This window comes from Aythya marila, assembly GCF_965140915.1.
Source record: "Aythya marila genome assembly, chromosome: 1".
In the NCBI taxonomy this organism is placed as follows: Eukaryota; Metazoa; Chordata; class Aves; order Anseriformes; family Anatidae; genus Aythya; species Aythya marila.
Window position 1 is genome coordinate 122,686,647 of NC_139042.1, and position 22,052 is coordinate 122,708,698.

A 22,052-nucleotide genomic window follows, 5' to 3' on the forward strand; every position below is an offset into this window, starting at 1 on the left:
CTGTCTATGTCATTGATAAAGATATTCAACAGTACTGGTCCCAAGACAGACTCCTGAGGGACACCACTTGTCACCAGCCTCCACCTGGACACAGAGCCATTGACCACCACTCACTGGATGTGGCCTTCAAGCCAATTCCTTGTCCACTGAATGGTCCACCTTTCAAATCCATCTCTCTTCCTTTGTCAACTGACGCAGTCACTCCATCTCAGAAGGCCACCAGACCAACCAGTCACAATTTGCCCTTGGTGAAGCTGTGCTGGCTGTCTTGGATCACCTCCTTGTCCTGCATGTGCCTTGCCATCGCAGAAGGATCTGTTCCTTGATCTTCCCGGGCACAGAGGTGAGGCTCTCTGGTCTGCAGTTCCCCGGGTCCTCCTTTCTACCGTTTTTAAAATCAGGAGCGATGTTTCCCTTTTTCCAGTCACCAGGGACTTCACCTGACTGCCTGGACTTTGCAAATGTGATGGAGAGAGGCTTGGTAACTCCATCAGCCAGTTCCCTCAAGACCCTGGGATGCCTGTCATCAGGCCCCATGGACTTGTACACGTTTTTATTTTCATCAGGTGGTCTCAAACCCGCTCTTTGTTTACAGCGGGAGGGGCTTTGCTCCCCCAGCCCTCATCTACAGGATCAGGGACTCGAGAGACGTGGGCAGCCTGAGTGGCAGTGAAGGCTGAGGCACAGAACTTGTTGAGTACCTCAGCCTTCTCCATGTCTGTTGTTACCAGTTCTCCCTTCTTGTCCATCAGAGGGAGCACACTCTCCTTGGCCTTTCTCTTCTGGCCAACGTACCTGTAGAATCCCTTCTTGTTATTCTTTGCATTCCTTGCCAAGCTCAGTTCCATCTGTGCCTTGGCTTTCCTGATCCCATCCCTGCACATCCAGACAGCATCCCTGTGCTCTTCCCAGGCCAGTTGTCCCTGCTTCCACTGCCTGTGCATTTTCTTCATGCACCTCAGTTTGACCTTGCTCAGCTTTCCTGGTTTTCTGCCCTCCCTGCTTGCTTTCTTACACAAGGGGATGGAGAGTTCTTGTGCTCCAAGGAAAACATCCAAAAGAGTTGCCAGCTCTGTTCAGCTCCTCTGTCCCTAAGAACAGTGTTTGAAGGGATCTTGTCCACTAGATCTTCAAATATGGAGGTGTTTCACCTGTTTCACTCAGCAATGTTGTTAATAATATCATATTTCATATTCCTCTCTCCTTTTGTTTTACTTATTGTTTTTGGTAATTTTCTAGATCATTAGTTTCACATTAAACTCTCTGACTCAGATGAGGAAGGCCATTATCTAAGTTAGGGAGATTGAAATTCAGTGTGCAGGGAGAAAGATCCAAAGAGAACAGGGAACAGGTAGAAATCTACATTTGTGATATATCTGGACAATCGGATGTTTCTACAAAGCAGTGCATCAATGTTAATTCTGAGTGAACTAGGTGGATTGCCACTGGGGTTTTATTCAGGCTAAGAAATGGTCTTGGTAATGTAGTTCAGAGCTAGACCTAGGTACCTCTATGTGGCACTGCATCGTACTGTGTTGATGAGACAGAGAGCAATAGTTTCATGTGAGCTTTTATGTAAGCATGAAATGACTCACTCTAAAAAGCATTTTCTCATATTATAAAAGAAAGCCTGCTATAGAACTGTACATCCTTAGTCCTAAATCATTAATTTTGTAATGTTTTCGTAAGTACAAAAATCTGATACATTCGTGTGTTTTATGAATGAATAATAAGTAAAGAGAAACTTAAGAGGTATCCTGCTGATTTTTTTGTGTTAATTCATGCATTTTATTTCACAGGGAAAAAAGGCAGGCAAGTACAAATCACTCACAGTTGCACATGTTTCAGGCTGATGGTGTTGATACTTTAATTAGAACAGTGGGAAGTCAGCATGAATTCTTTCGTTTTACAGAAAGCAAGAAGAATTGAGGTTAATTAAAGGTTAATTAGAGATTAATTGATCGTTATTTTTTTTTCCCTCTTCTGGTGATGACAGAAATGTTAGAATCCTTGACTTTAATGGCAACAGATTGGGCAGGCCTGGTGTTGATTGCTACTGCCAACATGAAAGTGGTGCTGCAGTTTTGCAGCTCCAGTTCTTAATCAATGAGGTAAGTATATATTTACTTGGATTCTTTTGCAAACGTTTAGTTCAATAAGGCAATTGGTGTATTATAATTGAGTGATACAACTTTTCTCATTGACAACTCTTGCCAACAAGTAAGTGGCATACATCCAGAGGACATTCATCATACAGATTTTTAGAAGACTATTTATGGGACCGCGTGCTGGGAAAAGTATAACGTTAATATACATCAATATAAAGTACTGAGCAAAAGCTAGTCAATACTTGAATGTGTGCAGGTAGATGTAAAACCCTTTCAATTACTGAATATGCTGCATGGTTCTGTTGCAAATAGAAGTTAATAAATGAGTTACATTTTTTTGTGGAAAGATATTGATGGTGATTGGCTAAAAGCTCAATAGCTGCAAATACACTACTATTTGCAGCAAAGATGAGCAATTGCAAAGATTATCAAATCAAGTTCAGATGACATACAGAAACAGTGAGAGATTATAGCTTGCTGTGTGCAGAATGTCTCTGGAGAAGACAATAGGCAAGAAAACTTTATGGAGCATCTAAATCTGCTCAGCTGTTTTTTTTCAGAAACTCGTAACTCTGCTAAACTATGAGCTAGTATTAGTTCAGTTTTCATACATTTTCTTCCCTGCTGTAAGAAAATGCTTTTGACAGTTTCACATCCTTTTTCTACATCTTGAGGTATCAGAGCTTCTCAATTAGAGTTTCATTTATTTTTTTTCTGAACTTGTTTGGAAAAAATGCCTGAACTGCTGAAACTCAGGAATGAGGACCAAATAAATTATTTAGAGGAAGGTAAAAACAGAGAAACCAGAATCAGCTGGTCATTCATAACTAGTAAAAGCCCTAATATACAGGGTTAATTGACTTCTGTGGTGGAGATTCTGTCTCTGAGGTTGGTCCAAATTCTTTGGGAAATGAGAGTTAAAGCATAGATTATGTTGTATTAGAGAAGTTTTACCTTCATAAATTGCATTTGCATACATCAGCATTGAAAAGAAGAGTTTCTGGGAATCAAAGGGAAATTTGAAATGCAAGAAGAGAACTTTATCTCCGTCAGACCATCATAGTTGTTACAAACTGATCTTTCATTTACCTCGTCAGCCTTCCCCAGGATAAAGTATTGTCTTCCATTTCAGCAGTATCTAGTTCCTCTGTGCCATAGGAGCACGTAGGGACTGATCCTTGTACCAGACCTAAATTGAGGTGTAAGTTTAGTAAACCACTGCAGCAGCAGTAAAGAGCTTCCTCAGCCGTCCGTTTTCACATGGCATCACTGTTCCATGATAAGGAGAAAGATAGAAGGAAGGAGAAAAAAGCAGTTTATTTCCAGCTGTCCCAACAGATGGAAGTCAGACATTGGATGACGTCCGTTTCTTTGGGAACAGAAGCAGAAACAGACTTGAGAATATTTCTAATCCATGACAAAGAAACCATCCTTTTGTCTACATCTCTTAGTTCTTCCTTAGTCCTCTCCCCTGCTATCTGTTTCTACTTTTTTATCTGCATCTTTTCACAGTTCCAGTTTTGAGTTTCATGTTGTCTTGATATTACTACTAAACTGTGCTTGTCACTGGCAGTTGTTTGTGTGTCCACTAAACTCTTTTTCCTGTAGTTATAACCTTCATACTTAACTTTTCAAGTAAATGCTGGCTGTCCTTTTCTTTAATCTCTATGTTTGTGTGGGAATACAGGAGAGTTCTTGTGTACAACTTTGGTTTTGCATTTTAAATTGATGGATTTTTAATTTAACTTTGGCTGATCTTGTAATAATTGAAGTTTTTGCAATTACCAAATTTATTCCAATCAAGTATTATTTATGGTGGAATATATTTTTCTAGAAGAAAGCAACCATTTCTTATAAACTGTAGAGTTTCCTACAGATAGATCCTTGACAGTGAGGATGACTTAAGAATCCATGGAAATGTGACATGTTGTGCCATATTTTGTGTCTGCTCTAGGGTGCTTTGGTCAGTGCAAGTGCAGATGATACGCTTCATTTGTGGAATCTCAGACAGAAACGACCAGCTATCCTACATTCTCTGAAATTTAACAGAGAACGGTAAGACTATATAATGCAAAATAAACATTTCATTAAAAAAAAAAAGAACAACAAAACACTATTTTTGAGATTTCTGATAATACATGTTTGTTAGTTTGTGCTTCTAAAGGAGTATATAATTGTGTCTTGATTTTTTTTCTTCTGTTTGAATCTTTTTTTCACGGAACAAAAATTTTACTTTTTCGTCAGCCTTCTCAGAACTAGAAAAAATAGTAGTTGCTTTTTGTCACAGTGTTTTTCATTTAACCTTCTATTTGCATGAACAGTGGTGTAGTTGTGGTTTTAAAGACTAGACACAGGCACTTCACCTTTAGGCTGATCTGTTGCTTGGCACTAGCCAGAGGACCTCAACTGGCTGTATCAGAGAAACAGTTCTTCTCTCTACCTTAAAAGGATTTTATTCTTGTAAAATACTGGAAATTAAGCAGAAATAAATTGTGAATTTATGAAACTATGTAAATGTCAGATGAATCAGAGTCTTCTTTTCTAAATTTTACCTTATCAGTACCAAATTATAAAAACCCTGCTGAAAATAGATTAAATGAGTGGTTGTTATTTTCAAACAAAGTCAGAAGCTGAGCACTTTAATCTGTATTTAGTCATTCAAGTAAAGCCTGCTACAATATCATGGAGGCTGAATGCTACATTTGAATTAATGTTACAAAAAAAGTTTTGTGTTTCTGTTACAAAATTAAGTCAGTAGCCAGAAGAATAAGGTTCAGTGCATAAATGCAGCAGTTATTTTTTGTGGGTTCTTCTGTACTTCATCTTCGGGATTTTATTATTTTTTATTTGAATATGTAGCTATAATGCATAGTATGGTTCTGACAGTGACATTGTAGCTCTCTTATTCTATATGTTCAGCGTTTCTTGAGGCACAGCAGCTTTTTTAGATATTTATGTATTTACTTGTGAAGTGGTGAAAGATATCAGTACATCGTGGCTATGAAGTAATAGGTTTTGCTGCAACAAATCTAAAAATTGTTATGGAAGTAGACTTTTCCTTTGTTTGTTATTCAAATACATATAGTGTTTGCACTTAAATGTCATTAAATTGCAGATTTTGTTGTGGGAAGTATTACATAAAAGAAAATATACATCCAGATTTCAAAGAGTTTATAATCTACAGGAGAAGCATATCGAGTGGTTTGGATCTGGGTGAGGGAGGATAACAGAAATTATATGTACCTTTGCTACCTGCTTCTGGACAGTAAGCCATCGTCTTATATACAATGAAATATTTGAATCTTGGTATTCTTACCATGTGCGTAAATAATACACAGTTTGTTTTTGATAAATCTACATTTTTATATTCAAGTCTATCGTTGTCTGGTTCTTCCATTCTGCAACCTTCCATCCAAACTAAAGAATCAGTACTTAGAAGAATTCATTGTCTGTTCACCTGTTTGCCTGTCATTACTCTTCAGAGAGACTAGCATAGTATATTGGTCAGAATTTCTTGATAAAATAAGCACACACATTTGGGCTGTGCTAAGAACAAAACCTTTGTCATTACATTTAGCTAATCTTTATTTTGTTTCTGACAACCTAAAACACTGGACAAAATATTTGGACACAATTTATTTGGAATACTGAAAAACTTCATATAAAACCAAATTTTGTGGAATGGCATTTTTGAACTGAGGTTAAAAAGGATCTGGGGATATATCTATTTGTAACAAATGCATAGCTTGCTTTATTTCCTTTTATTAAAGTCCAGTCAGTTGTGAGTGGGGAAAAATAAAACACACTATTAAGTTATTTTATGCATATTTTAAGTAACTGGTACAATCGCAGCCATTTAAATAATTTTTATTTAAGCTATGAGGCAAGTATCCTGTTATACTGATATGGAACAGTGTCAAATAAATAAGTCCAGTTTTAAATCTAAAAAGAGTTCTCAATTTCTTTCAATGAAGAAATTACTCTGTAGGCAGTTCTTTTCTTCTGAGGGTTCTGTTATACTTCCATAAGTTTTTAGTTTTCTGTGTTCAAACACTTGACTCCAGGATGAAACTTCTTCAGTTTTATTATATTTTCTTTTAACATACGTGTCAATTAATTTTAATTAATTTTAATTAATTGATTTTTATCTAACTTGATTTTTCAAATTTCTAAGCTTGATTACACATTTGGTAAGTTAAATTCAACATAAGCCTCTGAGCAAGCATCAAAAAAAGTTATGTTAAAATGCTTATTTACCCTCTCATTGGAACATTTCTCTGTATATATACCTTATGGAGTTAAGTCTAAAAGAGAGCTTCCATGTTGTTGTTTTTGGTTTTTCTTTCTGAATATATTTTTTGGGTTAGAGCACAGAAGATATGAATTGTGTGATGCTCAGAGAAATATCAAATTATGGTTGTGTTAGCTATAAGAAATTTGTGGCAAAATGGATGTAAGGGGAATTTGGGAGGCTGACGAAGCAGGAAGATCAAAATTGATTTTCTTCAGGAAACTCAAAGGTCTGTCTTCAAAAATTAATGTCTTCTTAACAGTTGGAGCATTCAATTTTTTTTCATCTTCTCTTGCAGAGAAGGCTAAAGGGGAGCAAGATTTATACAAAAGAGAGAAAAATTCTTTATTTTGTCTTGTTTTAAGTTAGTAACCTAATGGATGAGTTGATTTTCATGTGTTTTTTGTTTTTTTCTTTTGTTTTGTTTTTTGAAGACGGAAGAAATGTTAGTTGGCAAATAACAGGTTTTAAAATACTGATGCGTATTTTCAGAAAACAGTACGATATCAAAAAAAAGGCCATACAGGGAAGTTTTAGACAGTCAAAAGGTAGTTCTTGCTGGAACTAATCACTTATAATTTCCCAGCTTTGTGTATCTTACCGTGGCTCCAGCGTACTTGTCCAGGTATTTAAATGCATTGGGCCTTGTGATTTCTCACCAGATTCATGGGGCCCTGGAGAGCTTACAGATATGACAGAGTCTGAATAAAGACTGTCTATACTTTATAAATGTTTCTGTCAGATCTTGTTCTCCAGTTGTTGGCTTCTATGACAAAAGGAAAAAAAAATCCACAGTTAGTCCCCTTAATATTCATATAGAGAGAAGTCTTGTAAAAGAGTGTTATTTATCTGTGCATGAAATAGTGGAACATAGACATGAGGGGAGGGGATGGCAAAGGAAAGTACTGATATTTGTGTATAGCATAACTCCAAATTATTCTAAAATCCCAGAAATATAAGAAAATCGGGCTTCTGTATATATGGATAATTAGTGAACTTCTTTCTCAGGGGCAAGAAAAACAAGGATATTTAACCCAAAGAAAGAGAATACTTTTTTTTCTTTTCTTTTTTGTTAGTTATCTTTCTTACTATACCAACAAAATAAAAAACAGTTAAATTTGAAATGAGCAAAAATTGTGATGGAGAAAACTGATATATATGTCTTGCTTGGAAATGTAACTTTCTTGGGCCAAGGAACTGACTTTTTCATCCCCTTACTTACATAAGCATGTAACAAATTCCTGGTGATACAGCATGTAATAATTTGGGGATATTGGATATTAAACTGCATCCTTGAAATAATCCAGGAACTATTAGCTGTAGAGAGATTAGTCACTCAAGTCATAGAATTTAGCATCTATATGAAAATGGTAATGACTAATAAAGTGAGAAAAACTTGCAATGTGCATTATTGATGCATAAAGGTAATGCACTTATTTATATACTATTGTTTAACTTTAGAGAAAAAACATCAGTATGATGCCTCTTCAAATTTTTAACATAAAATAACAGTAAATATCAAGAAAAAAAAAAAAGTAATTTTAGATTTAGACAGCTTTTACAGGACCAAACACAGATTTATTCAGACACAAACACAGTTATTCAGATGTAGTTTACCTGTAAGAATGGAACATGTTGCTGCTTCAAATTTTATAATTTGCATGTTTCTCCACTGAGGAATTATAAAAATGGTAATTTTATGTGTATAGTGTTTTTGTCTCCTGATATGCTGTTTGTTTCAGATTTTTCTTTCTGAACAACTGACACATTTCATGAACTAGTGCTGTATAATGCACTTTTAAAATACTAGTATCTGCTTATGATCAGGAAGATCATTGTATTATCTCAGAATCTCGATTAATTTGACTTAAATTAATTAGGTTTCATGTAGAACCAGTTTATTTTGAGTTTTTAAAACATTTGATGCATGAACTGTACAGCTGTTTAGATTCTGCTAGATGGATGGATGCTACTTTAATCTTTGGCCATTAGTCAGTGTGACTTCTTTTATTGCACCAGTCTTCATATTGCTGAATTGTTTAATTTGTAATTTGCTTCTGTTCACTGACATTTCAGATTGAAGGACAGCGGACAAAAATCTGCTCTTAGTAGTGTTTATGTATATGTGCGACTACTTGAGTCAAATTTCCCCAAGTATATAAGTATATATTCCCTCTCTCACTTCTCTGAAAGTCAAAAACGTTTGTTCTTTTTTTCAGGTAACATAGAAGTAAAGAGAAAAGACTTATGAAACACAAATACAAATCCTGTTTGCAAATAGATTTGCAGTCAACTGGTTGTCTTTTGTTTACCATGTAGCATTCAGCATTGAAACACTTAATAGTGTATGAATAATACTTCACTTAAAAAATGTCATTTTATAGCCATTAAGTCATAGTTTGTAAACTCTCCCCATTTCTTTTTCTCTCCTCTGAACTGTCGGTAAACTGTTTTGCCATTTGTGAGGGATTTATTATGTGGTATGTTCTTTGTGACAAGCAACCTCCAAGAATATTGTAGGACTGCTCAAATAATTCAGGGATATGTTAATGCAAAATTAACACTACTTACTTATCTCTGATAATTCACTGCTCCTTTGTGAAGTGTCTTTTTGTATCAAGTGTGGAAGGAACACTGAAGAATGAGGCATAATAACAAATTGATATTTTTGTTCTACAGTGTAATCTCCCGGACTTTATAGCATTTGGTACATTTTTGTCTTGTATCAACATACAACATTGTCATATTAAATTTCTCTTGCTATAGTTGGAATGTAATGCAAAACATTAAGAACCTTTAAGTAAACATAAATATAAGCAATATGTTTCAGTAGTCAGCCCCATACCAAGAAGTATAATGATAAAGCTGTTACTCAAAGACATGCTTGACTATAGCATATGGTTGATAATACATGATTTGCTGTACTGTGTACAAATAGGAAGCACAAGTAAAGCTTCTTAAACTCTGGAAACACTCCATAAGACTCTTTTCAAAACGCTTGAAGGATAATGTGATGTTGATATTCCTTAGATTAGTCCCTCCTTTTTCTTTTGATATCATAGGAGATGCCAGATTCCTCTTCAGTGGACATTTTAGGCAAAACAAATAATTGCTACTGGAGATAGATAACCATCTAGCTGCTGTAAAGAACATTAGGATTAAGCTAAACTACCAACACCTATAATACACTTTTTTAAAAAACATATAGATCAGAGCAGACTTCAGCAAGTATGGTTTTGAATATACAACAGTTTATACACATATTAGTGCAACTGGGATGGCAGTAGTTGTAGTCTAAAAAATAAAAATTGTGAAATCCAGGTCATATAGGCTTGTGTACATTAGTTTCCCTTATAAGCACGGTTTATCTCCTGTTATTCTGAAGCTGAGCTAGTTGAGTTGTATTGTGATTGACGTGGGGGATAGCCTTCCTGTTTTTCTTATTTTAGCCAGCAATGACTGGCATGTTACAAGTGAGCTGACAGCAGTGTGTCAGTTTATGCACTGACACATTATACTTATACATAAACACAGTGTAGAAGTTTTGTTGGATTTTAAAAATCCATCTCCATGCACTGTGCACTGATGCCATAACAATACCTTAAGTACTCCTCTGTAGGGGAATCAGCAGGTGACAAAGGCTATGTAACTGGCTTTGAGGCTGTGACCTGTAACGCTTTTTTCAGTATTAAGGGTATGCTGGCACAGAGAAAGAGAAGCCTCTTAAGTGGATGACTGAGAGCAACTCTCCATCAGCTTTTACTTGTTAATTATAAGTTGACAATATGCGATATTTTGCAGTATTTGAACAAGGTGATAAAGGGTATTACTGTAATGCTTGGAAGCAAAGATAAAAGATAGAGATCATTTTGGATCAGGTGATTTTCATATATGTGTTGGTCTATATTCTTACCTGAGAACAGCTATACTGTTGCTGTATTGCAAGATACTCTTGCAGGATTTTGTATCCTGTGTCATTTGCCTCATCAAAAGGACAGGAAGAGGTTATTGAATTAATACTGGTGATAGGTTGTGCAGTCTCTGTACTACCTGAATTTGTTTACTTTTGCATTAGGGACTTGCAGGTTACTAACCTTAGATTGTGTTTCATCGGCTGTTCAAGGAACTGAATTTCTGTTGTAGCTTTCCAGCTCACAGAAAAGCGCCCCGGTTAATGTTCCATAACTGCAAACTCTGTATTTTCTACATGCTTTCAAATTAGTCGGAGGTCTGTCATCAGGCATGAAAACAGTTAGCTTTAGTGCAGTTACACAGACATGCTATACCACAAAACAAATGCGAATTGCATGATATGATGCAGCATTTAGGCGTGTAAAAGAACCACAGAATTCAAATATAAAGCAATATTTCACCATACAACCCTGTCTGCCTTTTTATACTGGGAGACGGTTTGTGGGAAGGATTATAACTTACTCAGAATGATAGGAAAAAAATGAGGAAAGCAAAAGAAGCAATGCTGTTGATTGGCATTCCCTACCATATATTAAAGAAGTTCTTAAAAAAAAAAAAATCCCTTAGGCAGGTGTTTTTTTGTTGTTTGGTTGTGTGTTTTTTTTTTTTTTTTTTTTTTTGTGAATGTGTCTGTGTGTGTCTTTTGAAATCCATATTGCCAAGTGTGAAAATAACAGAGATCTCAAACATTTAAGATGCATGTTAAATGTTTGTGGCATGATCCAGCATCAGCATTCATTGCTTTTTAAAGAATAACGCTCAGGGCTTTTAGTAAACAATTAACATTGTCTGCATGTGCTGCTTTGCATGCAATCCTTCAGGAATGGAAGCAACGCAGGATGTATGAAATTGAAATGATCTTTTTCAACACTTCCATATCCTGTGTTCCATCTGTAAGGTAGAAAATCATATTCTTTGAAGTTTAAGGCCTTACCCTTTTCATTTTAAATTGCATTCCATTTCTTCTGGTCAACTTGTGCAGATTGTCCTTATTCTGTAATATTGTGTCCCTGAGACTTCATTAGTATTAGTACCAAGATCAGTTATGAAATTACAAGGTCAGCTGTAAAACTAATTCCCTAGAATCTCTCAAATAGCCAGTAAAATACTTCCTTTTCAACATAATCAAATGGAAAATAGACATTAAAAATAGAATTTGATAGTAGTGCTTTTTATTTATTTTTAAATAATTGTTTTATTTAAAATGATATGTACTAGGTAGGTCTCCTACCATTTCCTTGTCTATTTTTTTTTTCTTCTTCTAAGGAATGAACATTCTGAAATAGCCTACCTTTTTACCATAACTTTTAAAATTTTGTCATTTAGAAACTCAAAACCTTAATTAGTTTTTTCCGTTAAGTATATTTGAGCGATCTCAATTAATAACAACAACATGGTCACAGCAACAGAGAGGACAACATAGCCTAACTTTATTTCTATTGGTTTTCATTTTTTATGCTTGCCTTCCTAGACGGGATTTGTAGTGCCATCTGTGTTGGTGTTACTGCAGAGAAAGTCCTGCAAGAACTTAAACTGACTAGTTTAAAAGTATTTTTATTTCTTTATGCTTAAATATGCTCAAATTGCACCAGGTTAGACTTTAATCTAAAATGGCATCACCTTTTATTGATCAACTGGCTGTTTACTACAGAAATATGTTAACTGATATCTTCAAGAATAGCTAGACCCTACAATTACTAGCAATATTTGCTTTCTAAACTGTACATGAAAAAACAAGAACTTCTGATTACAGAACTTCTCATCATATTTTTTCATTCTAGAATATTACAAAGATCTGTGTTTATATCCACATTCAACCTTGAATTTAAGAATCTATGTCCTGTTTCTAATCATGGCTTTAACGGTCTTTCCCCAAAGTAATTTTTAGCGCAATAGGATCCTGCCAGTGTTAATATTTTGTTTCCTTCCAGTTAAAAATGTCCTTAGTTTGTTATGCCACAGTGGCTGCTTTTATACCTGTTTGCTAAACAACTTCTCTGAAGGCAAACAGAGCTGTCTAAGATATTTAAGATCTCTTTCAACACAGCTCAGTATATAATGGTTCTATTTTCACATGACTATAAAACATATAATAATAACATTAGCACACTGTATAGTAATGTGATTTGTGATAAATACTCAGAAAAGCCTCAAAACAGAAAATACAGCTATGATGTTACATTATTTTTATATATAACTTCATATTTGTATATATGTATATAACTTCATTTTTTAAAGCATCAAATTCAGGATTTAAGGAAAATCATCACAAAATATGAATTTGACAAATGTTTTTTTAATTTCATGGTTATTAATCAATTGCAAATTAATTCACATATTGATCACATCTGCATTAAAAGCAGATTAACAGATAATAGCTGACATATATGAATTATTCCTAGAGATAACAGCTGTTTCTAATAGCAAAAGGACAAAGAAATGGAAGGATGTTATACAACCAAACACTTCTACTTTCCACTGATTGCTAAAACCATACAACATTGTCTGTACTTCCCCCCAATCCGTCCCTGGGCTATGCATTTGACATTTATTATTTTAAATAAAGCTTTTTACTTAAAATATTTTGTCAGATAGATGAATGAGTCTCAGGACTGGATCTGAGACCTTACTTTGCTGTGGGAAACATATTCAATGAAGGTTTCTAAACAAAAAGTTTCTCAGCTCTGAAACACCAAAATTATAATTTCAGGCTGTTAGTAGGTAAAATACTGTGGCTATAAATACAGTGTAGTTAAACTGTTTGACAAATGAAATTTACTTATATGAATTCACATAACATTATAAATTTGATGTGTTTGTTTATGCACATATTTGCGTGGGTGTGCATGTCTGCACATGTTCATACCCACACACATGAAATCATCGAGACCCATAGAACCGATGGAGAAAACTGAATAGCTCACACAATTACCTGATTACGTGGCAACAGTACAGGGAGTAGAGGGTCCACCATCCTGACAGACCCTCTCTTCTATTTTTTCTTCTCTTGGGTCACTCTGGATGCATTTCCTTCTAGTAGTTCTATGAGAAGACAGATATTTATTTGAAATTCTGTTCTTTAAAATATCTTTGTGAAATGTTTGTTTATTTTTTTTTTTGTTACCTGGCCACCTCCAATTGTCTGCTTGAGTAACTTGTATGTTGGCTTCTTTCTTTACGAAAAAATATATAATCTCTTAGCAGTAGATGTAATGTTGCTATATGCTGTAAGACTTTAAGGCATACAGTAAGCAGTGTGCTTGTTATTCCTAATGCCTTGCAAAACCAGATTTGGATAGCAAAAAATAAAATGCTTTTGCATGGCCATACATTGAACAACTGTGTTTTGAGGACTTAGTTATAACAAATGAAAAGTCTACTTTTGTAATATAAAAATACATTATAGCATAATTTCCATATGTGGATCATATATTTAATATCATACATATTCATGTTAGACAAAACCAAAAAAAGGTAGCTTTAAAAATTTAAACAAATTCAGACAGAGAATATAGGTCAGTGTGGAACAGTTTTCATTTTGTAGGAATTTTCAGCTTGTTAATATTGTTGTACAGCTACAAGAATTCTGTGTTTGTATGTTTATAAGTTTTCAAATTCATAGTCCTGTTCAAACCTATCCTTTTTGTTAGATTAGGTTTCCAGTCATATATTAAAGCAGTGAAGAACATGCAGCCACTCTGTTGCAGCAAGTCATTCGCTTCTGGGAAACTACACCAACCTTTTCCTGCTCAGGCACATGGCAGCTTTAAGCAGAATCCAATGCAATGATTTAGGATGCTTTTCCTTCTGTCACAGTAAACTCTGGGCATTACTCCAGTAAATCAGAAATAGAGCTAGTAATGTCAGTGTTCAGATTATCTCATTAAACAGTACATGAGCAGGAAGAGAAGAGAGACTACAGATTGCAGAAAAACAAGGACCACTAATCACAGAGTCCCTGTCTACTGAAGCATAACAAATGAGGACAGCTGGTCTCCAATAGGCCTACATGATTTTAATTGATGGAAGCTGTTAAGGAAAAAGATTGTGTGTACGCAGTAAAAGTATACGCACATACATGCACACACACAAATGGAAATGTAATTTTTTGTTTTACGTTGAAGTCAATTTCAGTATTTCAGTATCATCCTGATACCAGAAAGTCAATCAAAGTAGCTTGATAGATATTGCTATAAAAAAGGTTTTAAGCTCATAGTGAAAATGGTCAATACAAACACAGATTTCTGCATATATAGAAGACAAAATTCAACCTTTCCTCTTTGAGCTGAGTCTCTAATTTCGAGACTATGGAATTAGGAATAAAAAACTACACTTTTAGTTTATAGTTTGTGTGGGGTAGAAGGATGGGTGAAACTCAACCCTATTTTTGTTTCTTTTTTTTTTTCTTTTTTTTTTTTAATGCAACTGCTACAAAATTAATGAAAGAAATAAATCAGAAACTTTCTCTTTTGGGAACAGTATCCCTGTTTCATCTTTTGTTTTTAGGCTTTCTTTTATTGCTAAGAAGAAATACAGTGGCTATTACCATGGTCTGTATTGTCCATCATTGTCACAATGCTTGGTATTACAACTCAATTTTTATTTAACCTTCAAAGAAATTAGTGGTGGACAACTGAAGTACTATAAATAAGAAATCATGATTTCACAAGACAATAGACAAGGGAGAAATCACGTATGCTGTCTTTCCCCTGAAGAAAAAAGCAATGATCTAGTCTGTTTGCCAAGTCTGTTTTATTAATTTTTTCACTTCTCTGTTTTTGTAGAAGTTTTCTCATTTTTATTGTCTCAGGGCCATGAGCTGGCATCAGAAATAAATTGTATGCCAATGAAAATACATTTCTTTCAGCATCTTTTCCTTGCTAAGGAAGCAAGTTCCAATGCTGAAACTGCATATAATTTCCCTGTCTTTTTCCTTGGACTTGGACCAGTTTTCTTCAGTGGTCCAAGTCCATTGGTTACACCCTTTCAATCCGTTGCATTGCTGTTCTGTGATACTACAGCTCTAGCTGTGAAGAGTATGTCAATGTCATTGTCAATGATCCTGTGCCCATACATAAGACATCGTAATGAATTTACAAGCAAAAACATAAAAGGGATTTGACAGAAGAGGGTGTCTTTGCTGTGCATTTGTCTAAGGAAGGAAAATAATCTTCTGTCGTCCTGAAGATGAAATGAATTATTAGTAGCACAGGCTACAAAAGTTGTCATCCTCTTGCACACTGGGATTTCAAGAATGAGTTTTGAATTACTCTGAAGTTCCAGGAATGCCAGTAGAAATGATGCAGTACTGCTATGGCAGAAGCTGTTGAGTTACCAAGAACGTGAATTTAGATGCCTGTATCGTATATGAAGTTATAGGGCAGCTTTCTTTGTATGTGTTATTGAACAGGACAGGATGTTTGTTTTTTTTTCATGAGGTTGTAAGGTTAGTTATAGGAATTAAAACTGATGTTAAAAAAAGGGCCTGTTGCATGCTATATACTTTGAGTGTTCCTGTAAAGGGATCATGATAACCTTGTAAGGTTTTATCTGAATACATAAATGCATTTGTTATTCAGGGGAGATCTCCAAGTTTGCAGATCTTATCTAATAACATATAATTAATCTAATTTATTTTTGAACATGCATTTTCTGATCTGTCTAGATTCTTCAAAGTTTGAGTTAACTGCTTGTAAATAATGTTAAGCCATTATAAATTCTCATATAGTTGATAAAATGGTATGTCCTAAATTTGTCCTAAAACAAATATTTATGGAATGCTCTAAAATAATCATTACAGTTGTGATTGAAAACTCATTTGGAAGAGTAGCCTCTCAATTCAAGAATGGGACTAACCTTAGGCTTATAGCTATTTCATCTGTCTAGAAGTTTTGAATAGATATATACTGCCTTTGAAATAACAGCCTGCTTTCATTTTGTATTTTCTTCAAGGAAAAGAAGGAAAAAGAGGAACCAAATATGCTATTAATAGTGTTCTGCTTTGTTCTCTATTTGTTAGTTTTTAACTTTTTTAAGGGGTTAATAATCGGGCACAGTTTCTGAAAATAAGGATGCTTCAGAATGCACCAGTAACATCAAAGAAAAAAGAAACCAAAATAAAGACAAAAACAGAATGTCTTGAAAAAGAAATACTTTTTCAACTTAATTTCTTAAAATTTTACTGTATTTTTTTTTTCTTTAGCTGACTCTTGTATTCCTTTTAGTTATTCTTTTAGATTGTTTAAATATAATATTTCAGGTTAAGATATAAGGGAAAATCCATATATCTTAAACACTTTGAAAGTGGCAATGGACCACTAGTCAGTTGATATGTCTAAGTAATTTGAAAAATAGTTGCATATGCTTTTTTTCTCTATCAAAACAAATAAATACATATAGCATTTATCTGTGCTATTTAAGCCTGCTTTCCTAAAATAAAATTATAGACTGTCACAATGTTTTCTCAACATTTTTTCCAACTATAATTTACAGAAACAATGTGTGTGTATGCACTGATTATATAAAGTGCATTCACAAATAGAATACTTTTTCTCAGGATATATTTGTACTGAAATATTTTAGAGATGAAATTATGATTTGTTGTACCTTAGCATTCAGTACAGAATCTTTCATCATTGAAATAGGTATCTTTTAGCAAGTTGTTCTAGTTCAAGCGGTAATTATTTTGGGGAAAACAAACAAACAAAAAAACAACAACTATGTGACAGTGTTAAGTAGAAGAGGGAAGCCCCAAAAGTTTATTTCTTACATTACAGTCCACGAATACTTGTAGCTAAAGTGATGTACATGTAAAATAGATGCATATAAAACTGATCTGCAAACTGAACAGATAAACTGAATTATCATAGATCCTGAACTTGAAAGGCAAAGAGGTACAGCACTAGAAAGTAGCTGTTACCACTGCTTTGATTCTGTATTTCATGTCCCCTTTTTTTGTGAAACTTTCCATTTTACTGTCCCATTCTTCAAAACATTGCTCTCCACAGATTACTTTAAAAAGCAGTAAGCGTAAGTAATGTCTTCAAGTGGTCCTACTTTTTGGGAGTAAATACTCACACTAGCTAAATGATATACATAGCGTTAATTGTAAAGTTTGTGACTTTCATTGATAAACTACAATTTATTGCTGCAGATGATTAATTAAGGAGATTTAAGTAGTAAGCAAATCCAGAAGTCACATTCAGCTCATGACTAATTTGATGGTAAAATCAAATTAGAACTAACTTCTAATTGTTACACTCATCATAAAATAGTCTTCACCCACCCAGGTCTGTCATGATCTTTAATAGTTGTGGAAACAGTATAGTCTTAAAAGAGCAAGCTGATGAGGTCTACCTTTCTTTATAGCTCAGGGAGAACAGTAGGTATCTCCAGGGTCAAAATAGCTTTTAATTAGATCCTTCAGATGATCTGCTGGAGACAGCAACTTTTCTTCAGTGTCTATAGCTTTAGCCTGGGCTTCTATTTAGGCATTTCAGGTTGGTTACAAATTAGATTGCTTCATATTTGTCTGTCTAAATGTTCTTGTGTGCATGTCATGACTTAAAGCAATAATGTCAGCTATACATTCCCGTGTGAACTGATGGAAAAGCAACATTATACTTCCTGCGAATACTGGCTAGCCAGAAGCTCCCTAAAAACACCAGTCTGCTTTCAACTACTGGAGAAGGAGGGGAACTAAATGAGCGTGGTCATCTTTGTGTGTCAGTGAGGACATTTGTCTTGGGTTTACGTGGCAATGGCTTGGTAGCAGGGGGACTGCAGGGGTGACTTCTGTGAGCAGAGCCCAGAAGCTGCCCCATGTTAGATAAGGGCAAGTTCCAGCCAGCTCCAAAAGGAATCTGACTCTGTCCAGAGCCAATGTAGTGAGCAATGTTGGTTGGGCCTCTGTGAGAGCAGATTTAAGAAAGGGAAAAAAAAACCAAACAAACAAACAAAAAACAAACAAACAAACAAACAAAACAAAACAAAAAAAAAAAAAAAAAAAAGAACTGCTGTACAACAGCATCTGGGAGAAAGGAGAACCTGCCCTGCAGACACCAAGGTCAGTGAAGGAGCCTGTGGTGTATTGGGGTGTCATTGCAAAAGGCCCTGGGCTGGACCTGTAGCCTGTGGAGAGGAGGGTACAGAGGAGCAGGATATCTGGGGGGAGCTGCCACCATGGGGGACCTGTGCTGGAGCAGGTTGCTCCTGGGGGATGGGTGGACCCTGTGGTACGGAGCCGTGTGGGAGCAGTGCTTGAAGAGCTGCTGCCTGTGGGCAGCCTCTGCAGGCTCAGTTTGGGAAGGACGGCATCCCCTGGGAGGGACCCCATGGGGATCAGGGGCAGGAAGCAACCATGAAGGAGCAGCGGAGACGAAGCGTTAGGCTCTGACCACAGACCTTATTCCCTGTTCCCCTGCACCACTTGGGGGGAGGAGGTAGAAGAGGGTGGATGGGGATGAAGGTATTTTTAGTTTGCTATTAGTTTCTCACTGTGCTAGTCTGCTAGAAATAGGTAATAAATTATATAAATCTCCTGGCACTGAGTCGGTTATAGCCCATGGCAATAATTAGTGAGTAATCTCCCTGTCCTAATCTCAACCCTTTAGCCTTCTCCTTTGAATTTTCTCCCTCTTTTCCTTTGAGGAGAGGGAGTGAGAGAGTGGTTTTGTTGGAGTTCAGCTGAGAAGCAGTGTAAATCAACCAGAACATTTTGTACATGTCTGTTCAAAAGAACCAAGAGTTTGAGGGAGGAGGAAAAAAAAGAGGTGAAGGTATGTAATTTGTGCTCCCTGGTGTAGGGAGAAGGGGATTGCATCTAAGTCATAAGGCATCCTCGGTAGCTGTAGATTCCCTTGTTGGGGTGAAGAAATTCTGTACAAATCAAGAAGGAAGGGAAGGCTTTTCTAGTGTTTGTTGTTGTTTTCTGTTGTGAATGGTCATTGAGAATCACAGAATGGTTTGGGTTGAAAGGGACCTTAAAGATCATCCAGTTCCAACCCCCCTGCCTTGGACATGGACACGTTACACTAGATCAGGTTGCCCAAAGCCCCGTTCAGCCTGGCCTTAAACAATTCCATGGATGGGGCATCCACAGCTTCTCTGGGCCACCTGTTCCTCACCATCCACATAGGAAAGAATTTGATCCTAATATCTAATCTAAATCTTGCCTCTTTTAGCTTAAAGCCATTACCCCTTGTCCTATCACTACACTCCCTGACAAGGAGTCCCTCCCCAGCTTTCCTGTAGGCCCCCTTTAGGTGCTGTAAGGCTACTATAAGGTCTCCCCAGAGCCTTCGCTTCTCCAGGCTGAACATCCCCAGCTCCCTCAGCCTGTCTTCAAAGGAGAAGTGCATCCCTCTGATAATCTTTGTGGCCCTCCTCTGGACTCGTTCTAATGTGTCCATGTCCTTCTTGTGCTGGTGGTCACAGAGCTGAATGCAGCACTCCAGGTGGGGTCTCAGAAGAGTGAAGTAGAGAGAGACAATCACCTCCCTCACACTGCTGGCCATGCTGCTTTTGATGCAGGATACAATTGGCTTTCTGGGCTGCAGATGCACACTGCTGGCTCATGATGAGCTTCTCATCCACCAACACCCCCAGGTCCTTCTCCTCAGGACTGCTCTCAATCTGTTCTACACCCAGCCTAGTTCTTCGGATTGCCTCAGTCCAGATGCAGCACCTTGCACTTGGCCTTGAGGGCTGCAATGGCCACAGATTTTTCTCTAAGAAGAGTTGCTTTGAAAGAGGACCTGACAGAGCAACAGCCAGGAAGTGGCTGTTACCATGGAGAAAAGGCCAGTCTATCAGGTGGCAATGGCAAGAGAACAATGCATGGTGTTGACTGCCTGAGGTAAGTAACTCTAAATTAGTGGAGAGTACTGAAAGCATCAGAGGACACTGGAAAGGATTCCTTGAGCCAGGACAGAAGATTTAACCACTCCAGAAAAAAAGCTGGTCTTCTGAGGTATGCTTGACCCTTTTAGGAATGAGATCAACTTTCTCAGCAGCAGCTGAACTCACCTATGATAGGACAGCAAACTGTAAACTGAGTGTAAGAGACTCATGTTCTCAGGTTAATTCTCCTTCAGGTTTTGGTTTCCTCTTGTTTTCCTCATTGTTTTCCTCTTCTCCCTCTCCCTAAGCCCCCATCTGGAGTTTATTTTGTTAGATTTCTGAGAGGGAATTCATGCTGATTTTAGGGTTCAGTAGGAACATGCAGAAAGTGAACCCTTCTTCTGCCAGTCAGTGTTAGGCATAAGGGCTGTACATAGTCTTTGCTTTTCCGTATTTAAGATTATATATATAAAGTGGAAAAGGCATAGTATAAATTTAGCTGCAGTTTTCATGTCAAGGAATGAGCAATTAAGTAATTCAATTGGAAAAACTGCTTATCATTTTGACAAAAATACAATTTCTTCTACCTCCTTCAGAACCCCTTGTTCAGGAAATGTATTCCAGGAAAGTTTTTCATATTAAAAACAGAAAAACAAAGCACAACAAAGACAGAAGGAAATGTTCTGGAAATTATCTTTTATTTTTTCTTAGAACAATATCATTATTGTAATAAAGATGATTTGAAGCCATCTAAGTGTTTTTGCTAGTATTTCAGAAAATGTAGATGTCTAAATTATTTTAACATTTTATTATTCTAACAATGTGCAATGAAGTTTTTTTCTCAGAGTTGTTAGACTGTAGAGTGCTGTGATTTTCTGAAAAATACAACTCTTCGGGATTTGCTAGGCAGAGTACTTTCCTTTTAAAATTGGGTTTAAATTTTTGACAATGCCTCTTAATGATACACCATTATTTCTCAAATATTGCTTCTGTAATTTTAGAAATGTTCTCAGGACTTACATTTAAAGATTGTTTTGCTTAATATATTCTGACTCAAGTGATTAATTTGTCAACTGTTGATTTTTTTATTATTATTACATTTTATATCCTACTTTATGTGTTGAATACACTGAAAAACTGATGCAGTGTTCCAGACCATTTTAGCAGCATGGGAACACCTTTCAAGGTATTGGTACATGTTTTTTATTACTACTTACCATGACCGATGAGATTCAGATTGTTGTTTGCTGCTGACTTGCTGCTAAGAATGTGTAATATCCACAATTCTGGCTCACTTTCCGTAAGTGATCAATGTTGAACAGATTCTCAGGTCTACATTTAATTGTGTTCCATATTATCTTGATTGGATGGACAAACTAATTAAATATTGGCAGGAGCACTTCACACTTGCATAAATCACTGCAAACTGGCTTCTTAAGAAAAATAGATTTTCCTTCTCTCTGGTGAGTTGACTAGGTTTGGTAGCTTGGCTGAGGACTTCTGTTTGGTTTTCTTTGGTTGTGTTTTTTTTTTTTTTTTTTTTAGGGACTTCAAAATACATTTTAATTTGCTCGTGGGATATAGAGACGTACTAATATCCCTAAATAATATAGGGACACCTTCCATCCACAATAAAAACTACAGTATGAGACATCACTGTGTTCTTTTGAAGAAAGTATATAATTTCAGTACTTACTGAAATGTAAGACATTCATTAAAAATCTGAGACTTGCTTCAAAGAAGTCAAATTAACATTTTCTGTAAATGTTTTCTGTAAAAGTAAAAAGTCAATAATGCATAAAACACTTTGCATTTAATTTACATAATGTAAAAGGAAACTA

The 22,052-nt window shown here is 36.0% G+C and overlaps 1 protein-coding gene across 2 annotated transcripts in view; it reads left to right on the forward strand.

Annotated features, from left to right (window-relative positions):
• STXBP5L (syntaxin binding protein 5L) overlaps positions 1-22,052 on the forward strand; it is a 192,654-nt gene that overhangs the window by 69,218 nt on the left and 101,384 nt on the right. For both annotated transcript variants that reach the window (XM_082764227.1, XM_082764228.1), the window contains exons 3-4: positions 2,030-2,111; positions 4,063-4,163. In XM_082764227.1, the coding sequence (XP_082620353.1) occupies positions 2,030-2,111; positions 4,063-4,163 (183 nt within the window). The remainder of the gene's footprint in view (positions 1-2,029; positions 2,112-4,062; positions 4,164-22,052) is intronic.